Source organism: Podarcis tiliguerta (genome assembly GCF_965153285.1).
Source record: "Podarcis tiliguerta genome assembly, chromosome: 12".
NCBI lineage: Eukaryota > Metazoa > Chordata > Lepidosauria > Squamata > Lacertidae > Podarcis > Podarcis tiliguerta.
Genome location: NC_139545.1, coordinates 29,044,841 through 29,069,823, shown reverse-complemented (window position 1 = coordinate 29,069,823; position 24,983 = coordinate 29,044,841). Strand labels below are relative to the sequence as shown.

Genomic DNA, 24,983 nt, shown 5'->3' with positions numbered 1-24,983 from the left:
CCTTCTGTGTGAATGGGGGCATTTTCTTTCCATAAAAAAACAGCTTGCTGTTTCTATATATAATATGAATCTCTCTAACTTTAGTTTAGATTTTTGAAATCTTTATCCAGTGTTGGAGGCAGTTTACTTCTGTATAACAGCTGCTGAGGTTCACAAGTGCAGAGCCAGATGGGCTGGGTACAAATAATAAATTTGATTATTTAATGCTGGACTAGGTGGTTCTTTGGCCAGATCCAGCAATGTAGCTGAGCATAACGGCATATTTGATCTTCACATGATCGGTCTGGTCCGCCTTTCTGGCAAGGGGGAAGGAAAACGTGTCTCAAGATAGATGGCATATTCCAATTCACTAATCTGGGTGGGGTCAGGCATACATGCTCCCAAGGACAAGGCCCCACCAGATTGCGAGGCTCTACTCTAATGGCAGGGAAGCATTTCTCAACAAATCAGATTGTAAGAATGTAGGAATATATGAAGAGCCCCGCTGAATCAAACCAAAGGCCGATCTAGTCCAGTGTCCTGTTTCCAGTGGCCAACCAGATAACGCTTATGGGGAGCTTGCCATAAAGCAGGAGGACTAAAGCCATCTCCCACTCGTGACCCTCAGGAAATGGTCTTCAGGTGCATGCTGCTTTTGAAACTAGAAGAAATTTAAAGCTAGCCAAGTTGGTGGCCATTGTGACGTCTTACAGCAGTGAGTTCCAGAGTTTAATGTTGGCCTTGAATCTCACGGAGACCATTTTTCCTTCCCAGTATGCATCATAAATTATGCCTTTTTTCTAAACTAAAGAGCCTCATCACCACCAATTTATTACCTGCCCTTCACTAGCAGGTCCCGGAATGCAGTACAACAATGTAAAATTCAGAATTAAAACAGTTAAAATGTTCAAAAGAACAGGTTGGGTCCCGAAAACACATATCTCAGGTGTCAAGGGCCCAGGTAAGGAGGTGCTGTAACCTTTCCTCATAGGGGAATTGCTCCAGCCCCTTCATCATTTTGGCTGCCCTTTTTCCAGCTCTCACTTCCAGTGTTTGAGTGTCGGATGGAAACCTATCTTCAAAGTCCATTGCGGCATAAATGTACTGGCTTCCATTTTGCAGAAACCATTATGGAAGGAACAGCATACTTCGACAGAACAAGGCATCAATGCTCTTCAGCCAAAACCTTCACACGCATTCCAAGAGAGATGCTGCTCACCTCTTCCGGTTCAATAAGCTTGAATTCCATCCCTCGGCCAGTCCAAGCAATGAAGTGCGAGTTCGACGGATCATCAAGGAGGGCGACCAAAAACTGCCACAGCTGAAGGGAGCCCCGCCGCTGGTATGTGGGCCCCTCGCGGTACATTCCTGGCTCCTGCTTGATATCACCTACACAAAACGAAACAGAGCTTAATGAGACTCAATTTGTCACATCAAGTATCAACACAAGCCAACACCTGCAAGACAGGAATCCATGTTCCTCTAGCCTACAGTACTGAGTATCCTTCTGGCACTGGTCCAGCACACAAGATATGGGTACAGGGTACACAAAGCAATTAATAAATCACTATCAACTTAGCCAAATACGAGTCTTCCAAATGCGGCAAAATTAATTGCTGCCCCACTTGTTTGTCCCATTCCCGATCCATGCAAAACCAACTTGCAAACATCATGCAAGACTTAGCTTTGAAAGACCGTGACCCGCTTTTATAACAACTTGAGTATTTGAGGGACTCCATTTGTATACAGTACTTTGCACAATCCCTCATTTGGAAACGCAATGTATGATTTATATATCTGCAAAACCCTATGACTGAAGTGCCTTTAGCATGCAAATTCTCCTAAGAAAAATTTGACAGAGTATTTGACTAGGACTTAAACAGCGTGAGCTTTATGTACGTATGGGTATGGGTATGCAAATCCTGCGGATAGACAAGTTCCTCTTTGGCATATTGGACTTGCATGCAAAATGGGTTCATATTTAGCATGGTTTAGCTGTGCATTAGCAATTCTTCTGAAAAACACTATATCAATTGCAAAGGCAAAACAAGAGCAATCTGAAAATTTATCACAAGTTGTCCCCAGCGGGGAAAAAAGCCAACAAAACTCAAATGCTCAACAGAAGACAGTTTTTAATATAATCTCACTGAGAAGCTCACAGAATTGTCAGCTGAAAAGCTCAGAAGTAAGATTACAATTCCGCCCCCCCCCCACTAACGATGACTGCAATGCCTGATCTTCGAGCAAAAATGCATTATTTCCCACTTTGATGCAAAGTACAGAATCGATATAAAAAGCATCCTGAAGCCCTGTGCTATGGTACATAACAACTTTACAGTAATCCTGTTCATACAGCATAGGCAAAAGAAGGCTATTCACAACAATACGCTTACAAACATGCTAGCACCCCTATTGTTTTGAACCAAATAGAAATATTGCTATTTAAGTGCCCTTCTTTCAATTAGATCCTTACTGCTGTTTACATCTTAGGAATCTGTAAACAGATTAAAAAATGACTGAAAACCTGATTCTTAAGTAGAGGAGTAGAATTCAATGTTCCAAATGTTATTAAGCCAATCCTTTGCTACTGTCTGCTCTTCTTTGGGTAGCGCAAAGGGTTGATGTTAAACTATACTTTATGACTTATGTCTTTACATCTAAGCATTCCACAAAGTGTTGTGATATATTTTGAGAGGGACACAGATATATAGCTCCTGCACATGCAGAATAGAGTACAGGTGGAGCGAATGAGTATTTCTGAAAGCTAAATTAATTCTTCTGTCTTGCCAACTTACATTATTTTAAAACAGCTTGCAGCCCAGATAGGCCTCTGTTGCTGTTTTGACCAAGCCATGTCCACCTGCCCTACACCTTTATGGGGCAGGTAAATATGTGTTTGGGCCAAATGGGGGCTTGCAGGCACCAATCAGCATATCTGTGGCTCATGAACCTGTGAACAGCACTATGCAAAAATAGATCACCCAAGACTATTGTGATTGGCTGATGGGCAGCCCAGCTCAACTGTCAAACTCTTCCCTCAGTTTACGGTGCGGGGAGAGATCCAGTTGGATCCAGTTTCCCACCCTTACTTTACATTGTATTTGGTGATATTTAACCATATATGCAAGAGCCAGACATGTCCTCATTGCTAAATGGGAAATTTGCAGTAGAAGCCAAAAGAAAACAAAAAACTAGGGCTCCAGGGTCTGGCACTCCAGTAAAAAAAAAAACAACAGGCAATATGAGCTGCTAAAAAAAACACCATAGTTAACATATGTTGAATTCCCAAAGTACCAGGCTGACTTTCAGGAAAGTCATCTGCGTATAGATGTGTCAGCCTTATGTTAGCAAAATCAGTTCTAAAATGGATAGGAAAACTAATTTTTAAATTGTGCAGAGAAGTGCCACCTCCACTGGGTGAAGAGAATCCAGAATATGATTCAGAAGCAGGCATGCCCCATCCCAACTAACATTTCATGTCGGAACCCTTCCAAGCTGTGAGTAAAATCTATTCATTAACATTAGTGAATCAAAGGCAAATGCTAACAGGTCCCTGTTCCCCCTACCCCTATGTTTTCAGCTGTTCTTATTTCATCTGCAAGCCACTTTGAGCCGTTGTCAAGGAAAAGACAGAGCCATAATAAATTTAGATAGATAGATATAGATAGATATAGAGATATATAGATAGTCTATATTTTCTTGTTTGAACTGTGAGCATTCAAATGGGGAAAACACGAACAGGTTCTTATGAGGGAATACAGCCTTTTAGATATAGCAGTTCAGTATCAAAAAAAGGGTAGTACATGTTGAACTCTGGGCATTCAAATCCCGCCACTAATAGGTAACAAAACTGTATGAAAATAAAATAAGTAAATTTCCCAACTCTGGGCACCATGAAGATGTGGAATAATCTCCAGCCCACAGAGGAAGGCTCAGTTTGCCCCCCTGGCACAGAAGAGTTTATGTCAAACTTATTATAACAATAATTATAATAGCAGAAAAAGAAGACACCCCCCACAGTGCACTCCATAGCTGCACCATATAAATCAAATAAATTAAATAAATAAATAAAACCAGGCCAATCTATGGTCTTTTAATTTTGTTTTTTGGGGGAAAGGGTTATTAAGTTTTTGTTTGTGTCATTACGTTATGTGTTTTGTGTTTTCATTTTGTATTTCATTTTGTATTTTCATGCTGCAAACCGCCCTGTGATCTTCAGGTGAAGGGTGGTATATAAATAAAATAAATAAAAAAGAAACAAAACAAATACCATAAGCCCAGGCTTATGTGAAAGACAGGTGGTGCATACCAGTGAAATAAATAACACATGAATTCAGCCATCGGTCTTCCCTCCTCCTGCTGCTAACCACCTCTTCCACCTATTCTAGTAGGGAAAAATTAACTGAGCACCCTGCAACTGGGTGGCTAGGATGAGGGAATGTTACATCACTTCCTCCCTTTCCTTCAGAGCTTGGTGGAAATTCACTCCCCAGCAGAACAGGCAGAAGGGTGAAAGGCGACCCCTGTGCAAAGGCAAGGAAGGGAGGGAGGGAGGGGAAGGAGGGAGTGGAATGACCTTTTCGCATCTCAGGCACCTGGCTGCAGAGTGCTTTTTTCACTGTAATCAGCTGAAGATGGTAGCAGTGGACTGGCAGGTGGGAGCAAGCCTGACAGCTGAGCTCAGTTCCGAAATGGCATCCACACACGTCTTTCCAGCTGCAAGCCCCGTTTTCATTTTATGCCTGTCTTCACTCTTTGGCAGCAATAACTAACATTGACTAAATTATGTTTAGCTCTGTACCAGTATGGAGATGACACCATACCTGCAACTAAATCAATTAGCTGTTTGTTTTGCAAACCAAACTCCCCCAAAAGCTGGAGAGCGGCGCAATTACTGTGAGAAGGAACACCGGCCCAAATTCCTTTGGCTACAAAAGCAACATTAACCTCATTAGCGCTTATCCCCACAGAATACACGCTGGATTTATAGCTAATAATGAGGAGGCTATGTTTTGTTTCATAAGCCATTTGATACTAGTTAGCCATCCCCAAGAACGTTTTCAGAAAAATAAACGGATATTATACATTCTGCTCTTTAGGCATCAGCTTCATTAAGCAAACTAATGCAACGTTCAACAAAGCACAGCTTTCTCTTTAAACACACAGAAACCCCTGAATAGCTCGGTGGCACTTGTGTTCCATAATTCATCTCTTCATGGATAAAAAAAGACAAGAGTTTGCATTAGTCATCAGTAAATCCAGAGTAGCTGCTTTCTGTTCTGCTTCGTTAATTAAAGGATCAGCTTTCAATAAATCTCTAATAACAAGCTGTATGTGATCATCAGTGCAATGGAAATCCTCCTATTACTTCTCAGAACAGCCAGAACGACAGTGCTTTATCTTGTCTCTGCGTACAGAATCTCTTGCTAGCAAAAATAGAATGACATCTTATTGAAAAGCAGTCTTTGGTTTCTGGAGGGAAAGGTCAGTCTTTGGTTGGACATGCGACAAATGGTCTATTAAATGGCCTGGAGTCAGAATGCTGCTAACCTTTCATTTCATTTCATTTTTACTATCTATCAAGGAAAAAGAAACGACTCGTTTACGGTTCCAGCTCTCCGCGCAAAGAAACACAAACACACAGGCATCTAACATACCGTCAAATTTCTCTGGAACAACACAGGTGTCATCGTAAAACTGTCTCGGCCCCTTTTCATACATACAACCTAGATTTTTTTTAGGAGAAAGAGAAACGTATTTACCAAGCAGAATGGGGGGGGGGTCACCAATTTAAAGCAGGCATCCCCATTAAAACTAAGCAGTAAAGGTACATGCTTATGTTGTGTTAGTTGTTGGTTTTTTTGTCCCAAACAAGAGAATGCATTAGCAATGGAAAGTCCTGTGCAAAATACCAGCCTTCACCATTAGAGAATCCCCACTGCTGCATATTTTTAAAGTGGTGGTTTTGCCCGGTCAAAAAGGCAGAAATGGGAAGCTTCATGCATCAACTGAATTTTCCAAGCAATCGCCCATAAGCGTGGCTGCTCGCCGCACCACCCTCTGGTTGTGTTGCTGTTGCATACCAGGAGGAACTATAGAAGAGGCAAGGTGGCAGCTATGCAAATGTGCTGACAGGAGCAGCAGACTCCACTGACCCATCCTGGTATGCAGCAAAATCACAGTTGCAGGAGGGTCAGGTGAGCAGCAGAGCCCCATCACTCTGTCCGATACTGTCACCACCTCATGTGGCCTTGCCATGAGAAGTTACCAGAAGAGGCACAGACGAAGAAGCATACAAGAGAGAGTGTGTGGGAGGAGAGACACAGTATAGCTGCTCATGGTCTTGAAAACAAGAAAACCCATGGTCACATGTTTGCTTTGCCAAGGAGGTTGATCCTTGAGGAAATCACCATGGGTGAGAATTTGCATGTACTCTACAGAGTGTACGGTGCTTCTCCATACAGAGAAGTGGTCAAGGAATGATTAGTCTTCACGTGTTCTCATTTCAAAATAAAAATAAAAATCAGTACCCCTTGCTGATGGGTTTATAGCTTCAAAGAGGTACTAGTCTTTTGCTGTCTTGAGGCTATATCTTAAGGGATGGGCTTAAATTGCCAGTTCAGATGTGTGCCTTCGGGTAATCACAACATGGTTGAACATAAAGGTAAGTATGCTACAATTTAAACATATTTTTCCTATGTTAGAAAAGACATGCAAGCTCCAGAATTTCTCCTAGAGCTTTCAGGTGCCTATTCTGCAAAAGGAAAAAATAAATAAATGGATGATTATAACCAGCCTTATTTATAACCTTTATGAGAATAGGGTTTCAAAGGCAGCACCATGTTCCTCTTTTTTATTGTGTGGATACCTAAATTTTGCTTCTGGAGAAAACAGAACTCTACACACCCACCCACCCACACACACACACACACTCTTACATACCTTCTGTTCTGTTTTGGTGAGCCAGGAAGCCTTCTTGCCTCATGTAAATGGAATGGCAGCTAGGCACTTCTGGAAAGAGAAGGCAATGGGTGAGATTTCAACGTACAGTCTAGAGCGACATTCCGTAAGCAGCAATGCATAACCTTAATTGTTGCTGAGAATAACAATATATAATAATAACAGCTGTTGTGGTAAGAGATCTGGAGTAATTGCAAGGCGCCCATTGGATTTGCACTAAGAATGAAGCTCCCACTAGTGGAATGCTGCTTGCGTGAGGAGGACTGCCACAATTTGGTATCACAAAACCTAGTTAGAATATTGTTTGGAATGACACAAGTCAACAAATAAGGGAAGCTGTAGAGAGAAACGGAGCACACATGAAGCTACAGGGAATCGCAACCTGTCAACATTTAGGAGTTTAGAACAGCATGTGGAAGGCAAAATAAAGGAAAGGAAAATGAGATATTTCCACAAAGAACAGTTGCTCAAATTCAGTAGCAAACTGATCGTCATGCTCAGCCTCAGAGTCAAGTTTCAATAAAACTTCTGACATGCCCAGTGAAAAAGGCTACATGTTACACATGGTCAGTTTCCATGCTAACCAAGTTGAACCTGTCTACCCAGAACATATAAACATATGATATTCTAATTATTCAGCATATGCAAAAGGGAAGTGATCAGCAATAGCACTGGATTCCAAAAACAGCCAAAAGTGGGAGTAGGTTCTACCAAAATCAATACAGCTGCCGTACTCAGGCTGTGATTTACTAATGCAGCTCCACCTAGATGATAGCCTTGTTCTGCCATGTGCTGGCTAAACAGAAGAAGGGGAAGGCATTCACCTACAGAACTTCCACCTGTAACAAGAGATCAATTCATCCACATTAAGGTGCCATGCAACTGCTGCAACCCAGCATTCCAGTAGACAAGAGTCTGGCACCTTAACTTCCTGTACCACAACAGCCCAGTCTGGCAGGCTTAGCTCTGAACCTCCAGAATACTACCATATTTGCTGAGGTTCTGATCCTGTCAACTATTGCTGCATTGTTTCAGCTTTTGTGACTGTGTAGAACCCAGTTCAGCTACTGATTGATTGATTATGTGACTGTGGAAAGGGATAAAAGCCCCCCATCCAAACAATGACTATCATCAGAAAAAATATTAATTTAAATTTTTATCATCTACAATACTGTATAATTTCTTTTTCAGTACAGTACATTGATTATTGCTTCCATTTTATGGATCAATGGTCTTGTTAGATAGTAAAATTCATGTTAAATTGCTGTTTTAGGGGTTGTTTTTAAAAGTCTGGAACGGATTAATCCGTTTTGTATTACTTTCTATGGAAAAGCGTGCCTTGGAATGCTTTGGTTTTGGAACGGACTTCTGGGATGGATTAAGTTTGAGAACCAAGGTACCACTGTACATTATTTGCCACCTGGCCACTCAAACCACGCCTGTTCCTCTTCAACCATTAACCCTACTTTGCAGATCCTAAAACCTGAACACTTGGAGGCTCAAGTCTTCTTGGGTACTGACCATAGGAGCCAACTCCTAGGGGCCAAGGTCCCTACAGCCCCCTTAATAAAACATTTGAGCCACCCCCCACCCCAAGTTGCCATTCAAATGGGATGTGTGTGTTGTGTCCTGTGGTCGATTATGCGGGTGGGGCAAGAGAGAAGCAAGTCAGAGATTGACTTAGTATAACATGGGGACCAGCACTCGTGGTTTGTTTCCTCTAAAGAAGCCACACATGGTAAGCCAAGAACAAACATTGGCTTCTGCTCACGGTTTGTTTGGAGAGAAACAAACCACGAGTGCTGGTTCAGATTTAACATTAAGCCAGCTTCTGGTTTGTTTTCCTCCTGGTATGGCACATATACGAGCAGCGGAGGAGTGAAGTGGGAGCTTCTGAGTAGTTTGCAATGGCTTGTTCAAATTAAACCATGATTTAAAATAAACAACATTTTAACATTACATACAAATGGGGACACAATGTACCATGTGTGTACTGAACTTACATTGTTGGTTTGGGTTTTTTTTTAAAAAAGGGAATTTAACTCTTCAGTTGAAATATTAAATGAACTGTTTAAAACTGTATTATCTCTGTTAAATCCCACACTCTTGCTACAATGTAAGTATCTACACATACATGAAAACCTTTTGTTCTCCTACACTGCAATTCTCTGCACTCGTAGGCCAGTAGTAAACCTGGGAAATGAGACTTACACCTGCATTGTTAATAAAGGTATTCATGTTCAAAACATGCATCGCACATATAGCACAAGCTTATGCAAGTTTACTTGGAATAAAGTCCTGTGGAGTTCAACAAGGCTTATTCCCATGTAGCCAGAATTTGAACCTTAACTATTTGAAAACTAAAATATTGTTCAGTACACCATTGCATTCTGTTCTTCAATCAGCCACTGGAGAAGCACTCACATAAAACCTGCGACAGGACCAAACATAATTTGTCCAGTGTTGTGTGCAAGTCTTTTCCAAAATGCAATCCAGAATTTCACTGTTCACTGACTAGGGATGAGTATCAAGGACTTGGAAGGAGAAGAAAATGAGATTTTACACTGAATTCACTAAGCAAGTGCTCTTATTACAAAGGAAGTTCATCTACCCATAGTCTCATTCCACAAATTTTCATTACTCTTTTTCACGATGAAGTGTGTCTATCGCTTGGGACCTCCAGTGATTCAGAATCCCTATCTAAAAAGCAGTCACAAAACTCAAGACAGAACCAGATGCAATGATTGACAGGAGGCTACCACCGAAAATGAAGGCCTTGGGCTAAATTCTTCCTGTAAATGTTTAGGCTGACTTACTTGTATTGCAACCTCATGTTTTGCATTTGCCCCACATCAACACCAAGGTTGCCGCTTGCAGAGAAATCACACTGGTAAGTCCACCTGAACATTAGCAGAAGTGTGCGGTGAACTTGTGAAGTATCGCCTCTAGTTCTCTCAGAGATATGCGGCTTTGGTGGAAAAAAGGCAAAAACACCTGTACAAAATGAGCTGCATAATAAACTAGGTAAGTTTGATAGGCGTGTGTGTTTGCAGGATAAGAGAGTCAAAGTTTTATCTAACAGATCTTGATTTACGATTGTGGCATGTAGCCCCAGTTTCCTGATAGGGATGCAACAGGACTGCATGTTGACATTAGAAAAGGAGGAACGAAGGCACAAGAAAATGCTGAGTCTTGGGTCTGACAAGCCATGGCTTACTCAACCAAAATCATTCTGCCTGAATTCCACCAGGCGACTCTGGAATTCCCTACAGTGGGGAAGAACTAAACTCAGGGAGAGGGGAGCCAGGGCTGCTGCAACAAACAGCTGTGCAAGCCTTGGGGAGGCAGAGATGCGAGAGAGCCTCAGAGGAGGGAGGGAAGGAAAGAAAGAGGGACAGACGCCAGTGTTGCCTGCGGCACCTCTGACCTTCGTTCAAGGCAACCTAGGGTGCCATGGCACACTGGTTGAAAACCACTGCATTAGACTGTATGTTGTGTATGTCTGGTTAGGACAGGGTTGGGGAACCTGCAGCCTCAAAATGTAGCTGGACTCCAACTCCCATCAGGCCCTGCCTGGATAGTCAATGGTCAGAGATTATGGGAGCTGTGGTCCAGCAATACATGGAGAGTCACAGGATCCCCACATCTGGGATAAAACTTACAATTGTGAAGAGGCAACTTGTATTTAGCAACGTTAACTACAGCATAAGCAAATGATTAAACAATCCACAGAGGACTGGGGCGGGGGGGGGGGATACGTCTGAGAAGACTTTGTTCCTTGCAAAGTACCTAAAGTCTTATTATTCTAAAGTGCTATTGGTTAATTTATGACTATCAGAATGGGTCAAACTCTAATCAAATTGTAGAAACATTTCCAAAGTGATTATTCAATCAAATGACTAACATGGTTAATTAGGAGCCATAAACATTGCTCTGAAGTTCATCAAAGTAATGACTTGCCCAGAAAAATTACTGCCAATTAAATTGCCTTCTGCTTTCATTTCTACTTTATCTAATAAAAAGGCCAACCAATGAAATTTAACATTGCAGTTTTAAATTGTGCTAAATGCTTGACTAAGACCCAGGAATAGGTTTAACTACCTAACTGGGGTTACATTAGAGAGCAGCAAATGAAGAACAGAAACTGTATGTTTACTTCTTGTTTCCAAGATGGCCTTTAAAAGAGAAAAAGGAGGAAAGGAAAGATGCCATGCAGCAAAGTTTAGGTACTGGCTTCAAGATGGAATGAATCTGTTGGGCAGAACAGAGCCATCAACTTTTTAGTCTTTTTTTTTTAAAAAAAAATGCACGTGTTCCCCCCCCCCCCCCAGAATAATTCAGCAGTTCACATTCTATACTTTGCTATAATTTGTTGTGCACAGGACCTACTACCTTATGTCAGATTAAAATCCACTATGGAAGAAGAGTTTGAAGAAGAGGAGTTTGGATTTGATATCCCACTTTATCACTACCCAAAGGAGTCTCAAAACAGCCAACATTCTCGTTTCCCTTCCTCCCCCACAACAAACACTCTGTGAGGTAAGTGGGCTTGAGAGAAGCGTGACTAGCCCAAGGTCACTCAGCAGCTGCATGTGGAGGAGCGGGGAAGCGAACCCAGTTCCCCAGATTACGGGTCCACCACTCTTAACCACTACACCACACTGGCTGCCAATCCACTTTGTTTGTGTGCAGAGGTCCTGGATTCAGTCCCCAGCATCTCCAGGTAGTGCAAGGAAATGCTCCTGTTCAAAACCTTGCAGAGCTAAGGCCGGTCAGTGTTGGTAATGCTGACCTAGGTAGACTGTACATGATAAATGTCACTGCCTTATAGCCCTGCATATGAGTTTAAGCAGTGAGCAGGAATCAGAGCAATAAATACTGGAGTGGGGAGCATTTAGCAGCAGTAGTATTCAAACTCCAAAACAAGTTGCCGTTTTGAGCCATATGCGTGGTCTATGAACAGAACAGTATTTTTCCATTATAATTTTTTAACCCAAGACTTCCCAAAAGACACGTTTTATTCAATGAGCCTAAATACTGAGGCCGGTTTCTATGCCGGAAGTTGCCACTTCTATCCCATTGCCACGTGGGTAACAGAGAACATTGGAATCGACGAGGGGATGTGGTCAATCAAAACCTCTGTTCCTTCATGGCCCTGGAAGTTTTAACACCCCTTGCCCGAGACAAGATAAGATGAAGCATTAGTCATCTGGTAACCTGAGACGTCTAAAGAGGAAAGTGTTGTGTTAAAGGAAGTTTGTTGCCTAGAAAATAAAGAGGAAAGAAGTCAGCCAATTTAAGAGAATCAGCTGGTCCACAGGAAGGAAATACAAATGTCTCCACCCGACAACATTCACAGGGGAAATCCCTTCCACCAGTGACTGTTTTGAAACCAATAGTTCAACTTTGGCCCTGAAGCACTGGGGGGGAAGATGTGGGCTCAGAGACACTGTGCCTAAGATCACACTGTCTCTAAACCTGTTTCCCTGTCTACCCCTGATATCTCCCTATGGGACGCAGCATATAGTTTGTATGTAAGCCATATTTTATGGCCACTTTTGCCTCTGAAACAACTGCTTCATCATCCTTGTTTGTGGCAGGCCCCAGGTTCAGTCCTTGGCACCTCCAGGTAGGCCTTCAAATGTTCAGTCTGAAACCGCAGAGATCTGCTGCACTGAGCTGAATAGACAAATATTCTGAATCTGTGTAAGGCAGTTTGCTGTGTTCTTTTGTAATTTTGAGCTCTGAGACCAGCATGGTAAAATGTGTTCTGTCTCAGAGCAAAACTGTGCCTGTTGACTATGGTTTGGCCAGCACAATTAAATTCTCCCATCGCTGGCCAGGGCTTATTTATTTATTCATATCATTTATATTCCACCTTTTCAGCGGCATACACTGAAGGGTACTGTGTGGGATTCCCCCCTAAATGCAAGATACTCTGGCCCTCTCCTTCTTGTTTGGATATTTGGTGCATTTTCACACTGGGTGCCTGCCATACTAATAGGGGCTATCCTTGCAGTCATAGGTGGAAAGGAACAGAGAAGAGAGGAGGAGGACTTATCAGGCAGCAGAACTCTAGACAACATCCATGCCTATGACATTTTCAGTTTAGCAATTGTGCTCCGTTGCTTTACTTGAGCCACAAATTGTTAAGTTACATGCAGAAATTGACACAGCGGCATCAAATATATGGCTTGTGTTAAGCAGAGCTGAACCATAGCAGCCCTTCCAGACCATAAACTTGCAGGAGTGTAAGAAGCAATCTTGCGTAAAGGGAGAGCATAATATAAATGGAGACGCGACAAATCACTCACAACCGTATTCCTCACAAAGTTGGAGGGAATAAACTGAATCATGTAGCAGCAGCAAGATGCAACAAGTAAACAGGGCGATGGAACCAACTCGCATTGTCTTAGAGAGAGAGAGAGAGAGAGAGAGAGAGAGAGACGGTGCTGAATGTCTCCTATCACCACAGCATATTTGGATTAGAACTCAGATGCTTTAAAAGAGGATAAAGCAGTGGAAACCATATACCATTTAAAGCACTGATCCCCCTTCTCAAAGAACTCTGGCCACTGTGGTTTGTAAAGGTAAAGGGTCCATGGATGGTTACGTCCAGTCAAAGGCGACTATGGGGTTGTGGCACTCATCTCACTTTCAGGCTGAGGGAGCCAGTATTTGTCCACAGACAGCTTTCCAGGTCGTGTGGCCAGCATGACTAAACCGCTTCTGGCACAACAGAACACTGTGACGGAAACCAGAGCGCACGGAAATGCCATTTACCTTCCCGCCACAGCGGTACCTATTTATCTACTTGCACTGGTGCACTTTTAAAGTGCTAGGCTGGCAGGAGCTGGGCCAGAGCAATGGGAGCTCACCCCATTGCAGGAATTCGAACCATCAACCTTCTGATCAGGGAGCCCAAGAGGCTCAGTGGTTTAGACCACAGGGCCACCCACACTGGAAATTTTAATTCAGTTGCTGGGAATTTTCATTCTGTTGGGGGTAAACTACAGTACCCAGAATCCTTTGAGGGGGATATATGCTTTGAATGTGCACAGCATTGGACAAATGCATGGAGAATAAGTGCACCAATGGCTTCTAACCACAGATGTGAAGCAGAATGCTTCTGAATGCCAACTGCTAGGAATCACAACTTGAAGGGTAGGGAGAGCCCTATTGTACCCAAGTCTTACTTGTAGGCTTCCCACATGATTCTGGTTGGCAACCATGAGAAGAGGGGCTGGAATTGGGCTCATCTTATGTTCGTAATTCAAGAATCACATCTGAATCAGAGTAGGGGGGGTCCTTTTAAGATCACAACCCTTTTTCCCTACAGGGGCCAGAAAACTATTTTAGGGAGGTAAACAAGGATGGCGTGATGGCAGCAATGTGTATTTCCTATTAATCCCAAGCATAAGGTGAGAAGGATGTGGAAATTTTGCGCCAATTTTTCTCCCCGTCTCAAGAAATTTGCCTAAAAACACATACTTGTTCTATTTACAGCCTGCATAATTATGATAAAGACCTTCAATTTTACGTTACCTGACTGGTACAGTACAATGCAATTTAAAACCAGCGGCCATATCTTGGCATAGGCAATAGCCTTTGAATATTGAAAACAGGAGGAAAATCCATAGGATGTATTTATCAGGGATACAGCTTATTGACTCCAAGTTGTTAAATCTATTAACTGGAAAGCTAGTTTGGCAATTGTTCCACAGATACCGTTGCCTTTTGCACTGATGGCTCCCCTTGCAAATCCCGCCAGCTTGTTCTATTACAGTCGCAACGTAATTGATGGTTTCTGCTACACAACACATGTTTGTCTAATAGGGACACAGATGTGATAAATAGCAATGAGATACAGTTTCAGAAGGATGACACTAGTGCACTAGGGGGGAAACCCTAGCTTTCGGATGGGGAAAATATTCCTTCTTCTCCAGGACCACCTGTTTTGCATGTAGGTTGAACACCAGGTAGAACAAGGGCAGTCTTAACCGTTGGCACTAGGGGGGTGCATGGAGGAAACATCTCTGGACGGGATATGCTGTGCGCCAACGGCAGCAACAAAACCCGATGAATAGGAGCACGTGGATCCCCTCCGGAGATCCCCCGTCGTTCTGTGCTGGCACCCCATGTTGGGCAGCGCTGGGAGTGTGCACCGACAGCGGAAAAGCCAGCAAAGGAACCCTCAGCTTGGTGCATGCAACAGGATGCACCCACAACGTTACATGACACTGGGCACTGCGCACAGCCAAAACAATTAGCCACCATGCAGTTGGGGGGCCCAGCGGGCGTACAGTTCTGTGACTGTGCCGCCCGACATTTTGTCCCCCCCCCACCATCGTACACCCCTGTGTGTGGGGTGCTGGGACCCTCGTTGGTTGGGGTTGTGAGTCCCTGCGTCCCACAACCGTTCTAAAGGTAAACAACTATTTCCTTCAAATAGGTCAACAACTTTGGCGGTTCTCTCCCTTTGGGCAACCTAGGAGCACCAGGTGGATCTTTGCACCCCAGTGCCGCATATGCTCAAGACGGCCCTGGGTAGAACTCCCCAGCACCTCCAAGAAAGTCTGAAAAAGATGTCTGCCCAAAATCCTGAGAGACAGTGCCTGTGAATGCACGTAATAATGAGCTCCATGGTCCAAAGATCAGGGTGGATAAAAGAAGAAACAAAAAAAATCATTTTTTTTTTTTAAATTTAAATCGGATTTTTAAAAAATAAAATGCTTTTGGAGGAAAAATCTTTCTAAAGATAGTTTTCTATTTAAGTTACATTATAGTCCAAAAACTATTCATCAGGAAATAAGGATTTGTTTTAAATTTTTCATGTGTGCTAAAACTCAGTCTATGGTGTTTCGTTTTGGGGGTTTTTTAAAATCGTTTAACTACATCAGTTAACAAACATGGATACATATTCTATGTTATTGTTTTAGTTAAATAAATTGTTTAAATGTTATTAAGGATTATTTTTCTCCTTCCAATAAAGTATAGCAGAAAGGTTGTCCAAATATAAACAGTTAACTTATTAAACTTCACAATAATTTCATAATTATCTGTCTATGTATTTCTAATAGTATAACCAAATCAGTAATTTTTGATATAACTGTAAAAACGACGCTGAAAATTTATTATTCCAAAAAAGAAGACTTCCTCTGGTTGTCAATATTAAGATGATACCAGCAAGAATGAGTCTTTCTGTTAAAAAATATATGATTTAAATCAAGTCTTACTGACTAGTGATTTAAATCAATTTGATTTAGATCAAATCCACCCTGCCAAAGATATAAGGCATTTCCCTATGTTCTCGTGTGAAAGATTTCCAGGATTTAAGAATCAAAGACAATGGATGACATAACTGAGCTATGACTCTAGAAAGGAAGCGGAAAGAAAAACAAGACAATCTTAATTTTCATTTGGGATTCAAATGAAGACAATGAACACCTTTCTTTTATAGGCTGCTAGATTAAAGCATTGTCCATGAAATCTAAGAAACCCGCAAAGACTGGAGTTTTTAAATGGACAGTGCAATTTGTTACTTTTAGACTCGTTCGCAATTAGGATTTTAAAACTGGGGGGGATGGAGTCAGTGGACGTTCTTTGCCTCCTCTCCCAACTGTACTGCAGAGAGCAGGCAAGTTGAACCCTTCTTGCGGGGTGGAGATCTCTCAATTGGTGCTCAAACCCATATAGAACAGACAAATAAACCACTTTCCAAAAGATATAGAAGAGAGGTTGATTTATTGATTGTGTGTGTGTGAGAGAGAGAGCGAGAGAGAGAGAAAGCTCTGATCCACTATGAAGTATCAATACATAGTTCTTTTAAGGTTCAAAGCACTCCATATAGTAACCTTCACTCAGTAATCTTTGTTAATTAGGCCAGTATTATTATTCCCATATTGCATACTGGGATGTGTGCAGTGCTGGATTAAACCCTGTGGAGGCCCCTAGGTGGTTGAAATCTTGGGGGGTCCATCGCAAAATATCTCCTGATACCAGTGCTTTTTTCCAGGGGGGACACGGGGGTCTGCAAATCCCTAAAAAAATTGTGAATCTAAGTTTGGCCTCATTGAGGGGCAGTATTTCAATATGAGTAGGAAAATGAGAGAACCCTTAAACATTTTTTTTAAATAAAAAAAAGCACTGCCTAGTACGTTTTTGTAATTTTCTTTCAAGATCACATCAATATTATTTTCATCCTCTAAAAGGTGTGGGGCCCATAGGTCAGACCCTACTCTGCCTATTTCGTAATCTGGCGCTGGATGTGTGTGAATGAGAAAGAGAACTGTCTACTAATAACTAGTGAATTTGCATTGAGAACTTCCTACCTCGCTTAGCTGAGCAGATAGGGGTACCAACACTCTCTATCAAGAATTGCTGGATAAAGGTAATACTTAGCTTAAAGTATTCTATTTACGCACACAAGTACTGTCAGTAACATTCCCAATACTTGGGGGTAAGGACATCAGGGTTATCCTAAAGGAGGATGCAAAAAAGATGTCTCTGAAAAATCAAGTTTAAAATTAATTCGGAGTAACAGAAACATCGCATTACGACAAGATGCCAATAAGTTCAAAAGCCAGGCTTCACAGAGAGGGAACGTAATCCCTACCTCTCATCTGGCAAACAACCTACAAGTTGTAATCTAATTTGGCTAAAGCAATTCCAAAAGAAACCAAAACACATGCAAAATAAAATCCACAGTTTTCCTCCCTGAAATACACCAGATTGCTTTCTATAGCGAACTGCTGATTTACTCTGGCATCATCACGACATCCGGTTTTCAGAAAACACATTAGGCAACAGCAGCCTCCTTCAACAAAAGGCTACTTGTTATTGACAGCAGAACCAAAACATTAAAAGGACGTCATATTTTTTTTTAAAATGTACAATCCTGTCCCAGCTGGTGGCTCTCCGTTTTTACGCTCTATATTTATTTCAGTCATATGGGGTCACTTTCAAACTATGTGCACGTTTAGTTGCTATTTACAAGAAGAAGAAAAACACAGAGAAAACACACAGAGAAAAAGACCCCTCTCTTTTGTGAGCCTTGGCTGCAAAAACACACATCTGCATGGCTCCTCCTCCATCCCATTCTCAGTCTATAAAATTTAAGTTCTACAAACACTGCCTGGCTGAAGTGACATATTTGAATGGAATTCAGACCAACCAGTTCCTGTTTATGTTTCTGATTGGATTATGTAGCCTTCTCATTCACCATACATTAGGAACGCACCAAGGCCATAAATGGTGTCAAGTTACAAGCAGAGGAGGCCAGCAAGCATTAATCATTACTTTAAGTCAACGGGCAAGGGAAGCAGCTGATGGAACACTACACCCTTCAGCTCTCTATAAATGGACATTCCAATGTGTGCACTCCTCCCGCTGCCTCCCTCCCCCTTTCCCCCCTTCAGCATCCATTTTATGAATGAAACTCCAGGCTGCACAGAGTCCATTCATATAAAAGCTTTGCTTACTAGGCTCGGCCTCTAGGGATCAGTCAGTCTTGGAAAGGCCGATGTGATTGGTTTAAGAAAAGCTTCAGCCTTCCATTACTGATTTAAAATGCAGCCCGTGTCCATTTGACCTGCATTAATGCATAGAGAGTAAATCCAGACTGTATTCTCAATTCTCAAATCAAATCATTAGCCAGTGCCACTTACTGTAACCGTAGATTCAGAGGATATTTTATCCGTTTCTTTGAAAAGGGAGGGAGGAGCGAGACAAAACTTTATAGATATTGCCTGTTCAAACTGATGCAGCACTCACTGCAAGAGAGCTATGGATTTTATGGGGTTATACCTCTAAATAAGAAAATAATATTGGCAATTAACTTTTTAAACACTGTGTACACATGGAAAACTGACATGGGGGAAGTGAAGGAAGAATACCAGCTAAGGCAGGCACTTTTGAATGTGAACAAACAGTTTCAAGCTGCACAATGTTCTCCCCATAATATGCACCATTTCCATGTTTGTTGTGACAGCCATGATGAAAACTGTCTATGCCATTTTCTTCTGACAGCGGTCAGAGTGAACCTCTATCAAAATGCTTGGTGTGGGAGGAGTGCCAATGGCCAACAGGCAAGATCACCCAGCCGACAGACTAATAATTGAAATTGCTGGATTCCATAGTCACATGATTTCGTTAGTGATGTACTACATGATACTGGCCTTCAAAGCATGTGGCAAGCCTTTCTAGATGGGTGCAAGCAGTTCCTATGCGAGCCACAAGTTCCTGGGTGTGAGCTCTCTTCCAACTCCATTTTGTGCTGATTTGCAAAAGTGCCAGCGTTTAACTATAAAGCCCTAAATGACTTGGGACCCTAATACCTGATGGATCATCTCTCCCCATCCTGTCCATTTCAATGAAATTCAGATGAAAAGCTTCTCCACATTCCACTGTCAAGCAAAGTGTGTTATGCAGAATACCCTCCCCTTAGTGTTGATAGTGACACCACATCATTCTGGCACCAAGTTACGATCCATCTGTTTTCACAGGCACTTTTAGTAGTTTAGCTGATTGGAATTGGATTAATCCTGCCCTGTGGTTTTAGCCTCCCCATTGGCTGGGAGGTATTTTATGGTTTTATCATTGGGTATGAATGTGATATTAGGAACTGTGCACATATAATTTATTTATGTACTACTAATATTAGGCAGATGCTGTTGTAATGTTTTTGATGCCTGCTAAAAACTTTGCTTAAGATAGCCTACCCACACAGTTTTACTATGTACATTTGGTTTTGTAAACTGTTTTTATTTATATTTTGATAATTCTATTGTGTCTTTTGTTTTTAACGTTTGCTTTTTTTCTATCTTTAGTTAACAGTTTACACCATTTAAACTGCTTTGCTTTTTTTTCTGATTAAGCAGTACATAAAGCTTGCTATAAATAAATAAATAAATAAAGTTTTTGTGTCTTGCATTCTCTCCTAGTATCTGTACAGATGAACGGCGGGGTTGCAAATATGTTAACAACACAACAGGTGTGTGGGCTGAAAGCCAACAGGATGTCTGTCCCTGTCTCCATTACAAACACCTGTGGGCCCGCTCTCTCTCTCTCCCTCCATTCTTCTTTTTTCTTTACCGATGAGAAATAAGAAAGTAGTAACAGTCAGCCAATCTATCATTTCTTTCATTCATTCATACTATGAGGCAACAGCCTGACATATAAATTCTTAAAATGGAACACAACTCATCCCCATGCTAGGAACTTATTGAGCAGTCCTTGTGTGGTTGTGTTATTGCAGCAAAAGAATTAGCAATGAGAGGAGATTAAGTCTTTTCAGTGCAAGGCAAGCCAGAGTTCAGTGGCTTTATCTGTTTGTACAGCACAGGATTGTGGTTCAAGAGATGTTTCCCTGCCAGATCAGGCTGTCCTAGCGACTCATAAGGGCAAAATTAACAGGTCTGTGTTGCACACGCAACCACCACAAGGGTTTACTGTCGGGGGTTTTTAAAGGAACAATTGCTGATCAGAAAAATAAACTTTCCGAACAGCTTGATTCAACACATTCAGCTTTATAGAGGCTGTGGAACAATTAACAAGTGCAGCAGCCTACTGCAATATAGCTATGCTATTTGAAGGGGCTCAAAAACAAAAACTATCAGGGCCATCAATATAAACTTGCTTCCAAGGATGTATCAAGGACAATCGCTGCCATTACTATATACGTATGGCAAGTGGTTACCATTTTTTGTCTGGCAGAAACAACTATACACAACAATCTTGAATGTTGTGAAGCAAAATGCACCCCATTTTAAAAATATTTTCATTCTGACTCCTATATGTAGTAAACAGCATAAACATCAGATTTTTACTCACCTTTGCAATGACCAATAATAATAATAATAATAATAATAATAATAATAATATATTTGTATGTTATGGTAATCTTGCGTTGTATGGCAACAACACCATGGAGTTTGAATCATTTATCTTTGAAAGAGTTTTGCTGCTCTGGTTATCCTTCCTTCGACTCCCATGCCAATTCTCTACGGAGCACTAAGTTTACAAGTGACAGACTGCTGTCATGCTTGTGCCTTGTTTTCTCTGAATATTTCAAACAGAAGAAAATAAACAGCATTCCCAAAGTGTGAAGAGGGAATATTTTGACAGAGAAATTTCTGTTCCAGACATAGAGCAAGTTTCGGCAAGGCACTGCCGTTTTAGGCTGCCTTTTCTTTGTGACACTCAACAGTTTAGCAACAGGCTGCATAAGCTTAGGCATGGGCAACTGACCTGTTGAATACTGTCAAAGGACAGTCAAGTATTTTTAAAGAATCAATGTTATGAGGCAACAAAGTTAATAAATTTTAAATGTGACTGAAAAGCTGGTGGTAAATGCGGGGGACGGGGGAGATATACTTTGGGTCACAACATCTAAGTAAGAACCAGGTGAAGTAATGGATTCAGAACCGTTCAAGACTGTGAAACTTATTCACTATTACAAGCTGAACCCATTAAATATGGGGCACCCTCTAATACTCTCTCAGTCCTCCCTACACTCTCAAATAAAATAAAAGTGAAGTACATGTTTTTTTCACTATGGTCTAGCCTCAACAAGCTCACCCACATTCAGCCTCCCAACACAACACTGGGATATTTGATTACATCTGATGTTACAGATATGATATCAATGGAAGAAACACGAAGTGTCTGCATACAGAGCATAATGTGGGGTATAAAACACACACACACACACCCTGCCCATCCGGCTGGGTTTCCCCAGCCACTCTGGGCGGCTCCCAACAGATTAAAAACCAGAATAAAACATCAAACATTAAAATCTTCCCTAGGCAGGGCTGCCTTCAGATGTCTTCTAAAAGTCAGATAGTTGTTTATTTCCTTGACATCTGATGAGAGGGCATTCCACAGGTGGGCGCCACCATCAAGAACGCCTTCTGCCTGGTTCACAGTGAGGGAACTGCCAGAAGGCCATCGAAGCTGGACCTCAGTGTCCGGGAAGAACAATGGGGGTGGAGACACTCCATCAGGTATACTAGGCTGAGGCCATTTAGGGCTTTAAAGGTCAGCAGCAACACTTTGAATTGTGCTCGGAAACGTACTGGGAACCAATGTGGGTCTTTTAGGACTGGTACGTGAGTGTGTGTACAGTACAGCTGGGCGATATATCGCCCAAAACCAGTTTGAAGTCCATATTGTAATACCGGTTTCAGTTTTTGACCTGGCAATATATTGTGAATCTGTGTGTGTGTGTGCGTGCGCACTATGCAAAAATCACAATGTGGGAAAAACCGTGAAGGCAGCCAATGTCTCTACATAGTTCCATCCTTATTTCAGACATCGTGATATATCAATATGTCGTGATGTTTAGCTGGTGATATATCGCGATGTTGAGAACCAGATATTGACACATTTAGCCAGGACTGGGGGGGGGGGGGGGGGGACATACGCAAGTGTCTTGCAACTTTTGCTATCACTGCTGGTTTGTAATATGCAAAACCACTTTAAAGCAGAAGATACTTAATAGTCCATTTTGTCAATAAGAAAAATGATAATTTGGCAGGAAGTGGGCTGAATGAAAATGAGCTGTATGTACAGCTGTGTGGCATTACCACACCAGATGGTACGCTATGCAATTTATAGGATTGCACCCATATTCTGAAGATGATGGGAAGCAAGTATAAACCCTGCAGAGCCCTACAGATAAGTGAAGGGTTGGATAAGCCGTTGCTCAACACCAAACTTTGGGATGCCTCCCCTCAGAAAAATGAACAGATCAGCTTGAGGTAAGTCCCAGGGAAATCTGCACTTCCAGTATTATCAAGCCTAATCATAACAATAGGGTACAATTTATCCTAATGTTGTCTAAGCACAGATAATCTAAGCCACAAGAGCAGTCCTGGTGCTATATTCAGGCTAAAAGAGCTTTTTTAAAAAAAACCTGGCAGGTATCCAGGCACACTTGAAACAGTTCCCCAGAATGGAAAATTGGGGTAGGGTGATAGCTGACTGGGGATATGTTCTGTATTCATGGTTGTTAAAAACAACACATCACAATAGAAGCAAATTCCCATTTTAAATCGACTAACTTCATTTGGCTATTCGAGTATACAAGCGATTGAATTACCTAGAATACTTTACTGTGCAGAATTCTGTGTAACTGAAAAGCTTGCGTATTCTTTCTCTAATAGAAATTAGTCAAATCAAAGGCACTGCCTTATTTTATGTTACTTGATTTTCCCCTCAGCATGGCTCCTAGGATGGGTGGAAAAATAAAACAGCTTCTATTCTGTTGACATTTCTCTTTTTTTCCATGTTCCATTATCTCAACATTCTGCAATAGAAATTGCATACCTGCAATTACAATTACAACTAATTGATCTGCCATTTCCGATGTCATAATTAATGTCATGTTTTAATAGAGTTATAATCATTCCATAATAATGGTTTTCATTCACCAGATTTCCAAAACGGGTAAGAATACAGTGCTCAAAAGCAATCAGCAGTTATGAGGCTCTTTCAAAATATCCCAGAAGGAACATCTTAGTATAATAATCTTGCAAAACAGATTTTTGAATTTTTATCTGGACAGCAAAGTAATATTATGCAAGCTCTTTGTCAGAGCGACTTATACCCAAACATCCATAAGCATAATAAAATCAATGATTCAATGGCAAATGCATTATGTCTCCAAAAGGGTTATTTAATGTACCCTTAGAGCAAGGAAAGGGAAAATGATGGTTTCTGGAGAACAGATGGCAACACGACAAAATATCATCAGACCCTAGTTGTTGACTGCAATTTATGTTGTGTACAGATGTGTCAACTTAAATGTGGGGTTTTTGGAGTCAATAAGAAGTACTCTGAGGCCACAAATCAATTTTTAATGGCCACTAGTTGCACTGTTGGTTCATTTTTAGAACTAATTCTTCTCCTGCAAGAGCAAAGAGACCAACTTCTGAAGTTTATAGCGATGGGCAGAAAGGAAGGGGAATCAGAAACAAACATATTGGAATAAGGGGGGGGGGGGAGTGCGCGCCATACTGAGTACTAAAAATAAAAGTGCATCAAGGAGCCAGAATAATGCTCCACCAGAGCCAGCCATCACATTCCCCATTGTGTGTCCAAACTATCCATTACCTAGAATGGGAGGACAGCACAGTCAATGTTTCAGGCAACCGAAGAATATACTCAAATTCAACACTCTATGCAAATTCTGAGTCACACCATAGGTGGGTGAGAAATAGTAACCTGCGTGTTCCGTTTTCCTCCTCCCTTATATTTTCATATCATGTGTTTATATTATAAGCCTGAGAATAGGGATAGTCTTTATCACTGACATTTCTAAGCCACTCCAAGAGCTTTTTTTCTGGCTGAAGAATGGAAAAACAGTACTTTAAATAAAGAAATGAGAGTGATGGAGGACTAGATTAATGGCTAGTACAGTGTGGTACAAGGAGAGGAGGTTTTATTGGGCCCGGTTGTGAACTGTAAGTGCGCAAGTGGATGGAGGGATTGCCCAATGCATTTTTGTCAAATTGCAATGATGACGACTTTGGGAAGAATGTTGTGTGGAAGGCATCTAATAGACACAAGCACATAGAGTGTGTGTGGTGGAGCACTTAGAGCAGGCATGGCCAAACTTGGCCCTCCAGCTGTTTTGGGGCTACAACTCCCATCATCCCTAGTTCACAGGACCAGCGGTCAGAGATGATGGGAATTGTAGTCCCAAAACAGCTGGAGGGCCAAGTTTGACCATGCCTGACTTAGAGTGTCGGACTAGCACTGGGAAGACCCACTTCCAAATCCCCACTCAGCTATGAAGTTCACTGGGTTACCATGGGCCCATCGTACTCTCTCAGCCTATCCTACGTCATAGGGCTGATGTAAGGATAAAACAGGGGACAGAGAACCTTGTACACCACCCTGACTTTCTTGAAGGAAGGGTGAGATAAGCATACATATTCCCATCTTCATAAAGTGATAATCAAGGACTTTAATTTTTGAATATAAAGGAGATGGCAAGGGAAAGAACCACTTAAGACATTAAACCCCTGTTCAGCTAGGCTATT

General features: G+C 41.7%; 1 protein-coding gene across 6 annotated transcripts in view; it reads right to left on the bottom strand.

The window, feature by feature from the left end:
* Positions 1–24,983, bottom strand: part of ETV1 (ETS variant transcription factor 1) — an 89,201-nt gene that overhangs the window by 6,034 nt on the left and 58,184 nt on the right. For all 6 annotated transcript variants that reach the window (XM_083405473.1, XM_083405474.1, XM_083405475.1 and 3 more), the window contains 3 exons: positions 6,922–6,990; positions 5,637–5,705; positions 1,199–1,368 (listed from right to left, as the gene is read on the bottom strand). In XM_083405473.1, coding sequence (XP_083261599.1) covers positions 1,199–1,368; positions 5,637–5,705; positions 6,922–6,990 — 308 coding nt within the window. The remainder of the gene's footprint in view (positions 1–1,198; positions 1,369–5,636; positions 5,706–6,921; positions 6,991–24,983) is intronic.